At 40.0% G+C, this 5,000-nt stretch overlaps 1 protein-coding gene across 1 annotated transcript in view; it reads left to right on the top strand.

Moving 5' to 3' along the window:
- Positions 1-1,644, top strand: part of LOC102435312 (zinc finger protein 615-like) — a 9,526-nt gene extending 7,882 nt beyond the window's left edge. The window contains 2 exon segments of the mRNA XM_014448960.2: positions 1-1,148; positions 1,151-1,644. The exon segment at positions 1-1,148 is cut by the window's left edge and continues 562 nt beyond it. Of these exon segments, the coding sequence (XP_014304446.1) occupies positions 1-1,148; positions 1,151-1,227 (1,225 nt within the window). The 3' untranslated portion in view covers positions 1,228-1,644.
- Positions 1,645-5,000: the final 3,356 nt, after the last annotated feature.

Here is a 5,000-nt window from a genome sequence, read left to right as displayed (position 1 = left end):
CTTCCTCAAGAAATCACAGTTCAATATACATCAGAAAACTCACCTGGGGGAGAAACCATATACCTGTAGTGAATGTGGGAAAGTGTTCATAAAAAACTGGCAGCTCATTTATCATCTGCAAACTCATACAGGGGAGAAACCCCATGGATGCAGTCTATGTGGGAAGTCCTTTTCTACAAAGTCTTATCTCACTAAACATCAGAAAACTCATACAGGAGAGAAACCTTATATATGCAATGAATGTGGAAAAGGCTTCCTTGTGAAGTGTCGTCTTATTGCACATCGTCGAACTCATACTGGAGAGAAACCATTTATATGCAATGAATGTGGGAAAGGCTTCACCTTGATGAATAGTCTTACCACACATCAGCGAACTCATACAGGAGAGAAACCCTATATATGTAATGAGTGTGGAAAGGGCTTCACCAGGAAGAGTCTTCTCATCAAACATCAGCGAACACATACAGGGGAGAAGCAATATGTGTGTAGTGTATGTGGAAAAGGCTTCACCATAAAGAGCAATCTCACTGTTCATCAGCGAACTCATACTTTAGAGAAACCGTTTATCTGCAATCAATGTGGGAAAGGCTTCACTGGGAAGAGTTATCTGATTGTACATCAGCGAACTCACACAGGAGAGAAGCCCTATGTATGCAGTGAATGTGGAAAAGGCTTCCCAGGAAAGATGCAGCTCATTTTACATCAACGAACCCATACGGGAGAGAGACCTTACGTATGCAGTGAATGTGGAAAAGGTTTCAAAGCGCACAGTCATCTCATCAGACATCTGCGAACACATACAACAGAGAAACCGTTTGTTTGTAGTGAATGTGGGAAAGGCTTTACCATGAAGACCAATCTCACTGTGCATCAGCTCAGTCACACTTCAGAGAAACCGTATATGTGCAGTGAATGTGGGAAAGGCTTTGCCGTGAAGAGTCGTCTTATTGTACATCAGGGAATTCACACAGGAGAGAAACCCTACTTGTGCAGTGTATGTGGAAAAGGCTTCCCAGCAAAAAGCAAGCTGATTGCACATCAACGGATTCATACAGGAGAGAAACCTTATATATGTAGTGAATGTGGGAAGGGCTTCACAGAGAAGTTTAATCTAATCAGACATCAGCGAAAACATACAGGAGAGAAACCCTTTGTAGTGTAAGTGGAAAAGGCTTCACCATGAAGAGAAACCCTGTGAATGTAATGAATGTAGGGAAGCCTTCATGATAAATTCAGGACTCAATGAGGAGAGAAGTCGAATGGGTGCAGCAATTATGGGAAAGATTTTGCCCACTTGTCGATCTTGTTAAACAAGAGAATTTACAGATAGTTGCTTTGGGGAAATCCCTTTTTGAGTTCTAGGCCCTCAAGAAGATAGTATGCAATGAAAATGACTTAATGCAAAGAACCTGGTACTGTGTTTACTGATCAATTATGTCATTATCTCTTGATAAAAAATTACAAAATAACTCAGATACAATCAGCCTTGGTGAAAATATTTTAGGACATTATATATCTAAAGAGTGTTTATTGAGACAAATCCCATGAATGTAACAAATTGGGAAATCCTTTTGTGGTAAGTAAACCCTATCATATGTAATCATCAGAGATTATGAATTAATAAATATTTCTAATTATGGGAAAGCATCTGTCCAAAAGTAAAACTTCAGTAGATGTCAGTTCACACTAGAAAACAGTTTTGTCTTGCAATGCATATGGCATCATTTACAGTAATTTATGTTACCTCATCATTTGCCAGCAAATCCTTGCTGAAATATCACATGAACACATTCAATTTAGTGGTCTTTAGCAAAAGCTTAGGTAATGTAATGAAGGAAAGAAGGCTTGAATGAAAAAGCATTGTGTCACAAGTCTTAGCAGATAGTACACCTCACAGGCAGTTGGGGACAGGATACCTTCACCATATTTCTAGTTGCCTTGCCACTGAGTTAAGCTTTAAATAGTGGCAGTTACTCTCTTGATGGATCAAATTTTAATATACACAACATAAAAGTGTTCTATGCCTATTTCATTATGTAATTAACTTTTGCAATTCTTTCATTCCAACTTAAAGATTGGTTAGTATACAAAATACCCGATTAGTACTCCTCAAAAAAATTGAGGATATAAAAAAGAAAAATACCAAGAAATGGTCACAGAACAGAGAAAATGTAGGAAACATGATGTCTGAAAACTATTGTATTTGGGGTTGAATCTTGGGACAAGAAAAAAATGGTAGAAGAAAAACTTGTCAAATCTGAGTAGGATCTATAGTTTGGTTGCGTATTATACCAATGTTAATTTCTCAATTTCATAAATATACCATGGTTATATAAGATGTTCAGATAGCAGGAATTTGAATGAAGGTATATGTGAACTCTTTGTAGTAGTACCTTTTGACTTTTGTATAAATATAAAATCTTCCCGAAGTAAAAAGTTTTTTAAAAGTAGGTCTAGCCCTAGCCGGTTTGGCTCAGTGCATAGAGCATCAGCCTACGGACTGAATGACCCCAGGTTCAATTCTGGTCAAGGGCACATGCCCAGGTTGTGGGCTTCATCTCTCCCTCTCGGAAATCAATAAAAATATATATTTTTAAAAAATAAATGAACAAAAGTAGTTCTAATCTATGTAAATTATATTTCAATCATACTGGGAGGAAAAGCAGGTATGATCTAATTTTATTTTAATTTTTTAACATTTCCATATCAAATGTTTATATATGTAAACATGGCATATATATATATATATATATACACACACACACACTATATATATATATATATATATATATATATATATTTCATGGCAGGCTAAACTTTTTTAAAAGTAGGGTATTCATAAAACAAAATTTAATTATGTTTGGCTTATATTATGACACTCTTTTTAAAAAACTATATTTTTATTGCCTGGTTGATGTGGCTCAGTGGTTGAGCGTCAACATATGAGCCTGGAGGTCACAGTTCAATTCCCAGTCAGGGCACATGCCCAGATTGTGGGCTCGATCCCTGGTGGGGGGCATGGAGGAGGTGGCCAGACAATGATTCTCTCTCATCATTGATGTTTCGATCTCTTTTCCCTCTCCCTTCCACTCTGAAATCAATAAAAATATATATTTTTTAAATGGTAAAAATTTATGTGTATTTTACTACATTAAACAATGTGTTCTCATTTTTTGAAAATTCTAGAAAAATTTTGTCTCATATGAGGTTTGTCTCTAACAGGGTACATGGCATCACAGGGTGGAAGTGGTGTACCTGGCCTATGGAATTATCATGGGGGGTCAGGTGAAAGGAGCACCAAGGTATTTGCAAGGAAGGAGGTGATACACCTGTCTGTGGTTGGGGTACATTTGGGGTCATCAGGTGATTCGGGGTCTGTAGAGATCAATGACCGTGTCCCTACTATCATGGTCTTTGCGGGCCACTCTGTTTTTAATGGATGGAGGTGCCATTTAGGATGATTGCAGTGTCGGGTTCTGGGTCAGGATTCAATATGGGGCTTAATGATGATGGGCCATGGGTGGTCCTCACATGAGGGCACCTGGTCCAGGTTTGGGAATAATCGGGTATGTGATCAGTGTCTGTGGTCCTAAGGGTCTCATGAGACTGAAGCTTTGGATACCCAGGACCCTGGGCTGGTGGTTGGGTTGAGGTTCCAACGTTGGCTCAGTGGTTGAGCATCAAACTATAAACCAGGAGGTCATGGTTTGATTGCCAGTCAGGGCATAGCCAGGGTTGGGGGCTTGGTCCCCAGTGGGGGGAGTGCAGGAGGCAATCAATCAATGATTCTCTGTCATCATTGATGTTTCTACCTCCCTCTCCCTTCCTCTCTGAAATAAGTAAATATATGTTAAAAAAAACTTTTTTTTCATTTACAGTTGACATACAGCATTATACTAATTTTAAGTATACAAATTAGTGATTAGACACGTATATAACGTACAAAATGATCACCAGGTAAGTCCAATACAGGGCTGTTTCTAATGATTTTCTACACTAGGCTTCCTGCTTCAGAAAAGTAAATGAATGCAAATTCCCTAGTCAGATCCCACACCCCCTAAACCAGAAACCCCAGTACTGAACTGGGGTCCAGGATTATGCCTTTTTATGGCTTACGGACTGAAGGGTCCCAGGTTCGATTCCGGTCAAGGGCATGTACCTTGGTTGTGGGCACATCCTCAGTAGGGGGTGTGCAGGAGGCAGCTCATTGATGTTTCTAACTCTATCCCTCTCCCTTCCTTTCTGTAAAAAATCAATAAAATATATTAAACTATATATATATTGATTTCAGAGAGAAGAAGGGAAAGGGAGAAAGACATAGAAACATCTATGAGAGAGAAGCATTGATTGGCTGCCTCCTGCAAGCCCTACCCTGGGCATGTGCCCTGACTGGGAATCTAACCTAAGACCTCCAGGTTGCTCAACCCTCTGGACTGCACACCTCCCTTTGACATTCTTGCAAACCCTAAGTCCTGGATTACAGCTCCATCACCTTATAATGGGATGGATTCAGGTTGCGTTCTTGCCATCGATTCCAGACTTTTACTGGCCTCACGCTAGTGGCTTTTTTCCTGATTTCCTACCCACAACGACAAGTTATACTCATCCCAGCAGTTCTTTTCTCCTAGTTGGGAATGGCCAGCCTCACACTGTACAAGTTTCTGAAAATATTTTTGTTCTTTTTTTTAAAAAATATGTTTTATTGATTTTTTACAGAGAGGAAGGGAGAGGGATAGAGAGCCAGAAACATCGATGAGAGAAACATTGATCAGCCGCCTCCCGCACACCCCCCACTGGGGATGTGCCCGCAACCAAGGTACATGCCCTTGACCGGAATCGAACCTGGGACCCTTGAGTCCGCAGGCCGACACTCCATCCACTGAGCCAAACCGGTTCTGACAAATGTTTTTTGTTCTTAAAAACAAACAAAGAGCCCTACCGATTGGTTGGATCATGATAGAGGTTGGCTGAGTCTCAGGCCCAGGTTCGATTCCGGTCAA

Source organism: Myotis lucifugus, unplaced genomic scaffold, assembly GCF_000147115.1.
Source record: "Myotis lucifugus unplaced genomic scaffold, Myoluc2.0 scaffold_969, whole genome shotgun sequence".
Classification (NCBI taxonomy): domain Eukaryota; kingdom Metazoa; phylum Chordata; class Mammalia; order Chiroptera; family Vespertilionidae; genus Myotis; species Myotis lucifugus.
The sequence above is the reverse complement of the archived record's forward strand: the minus strand, read 5'-3'. Positions and strand labels throughout refer to the sequence as shown.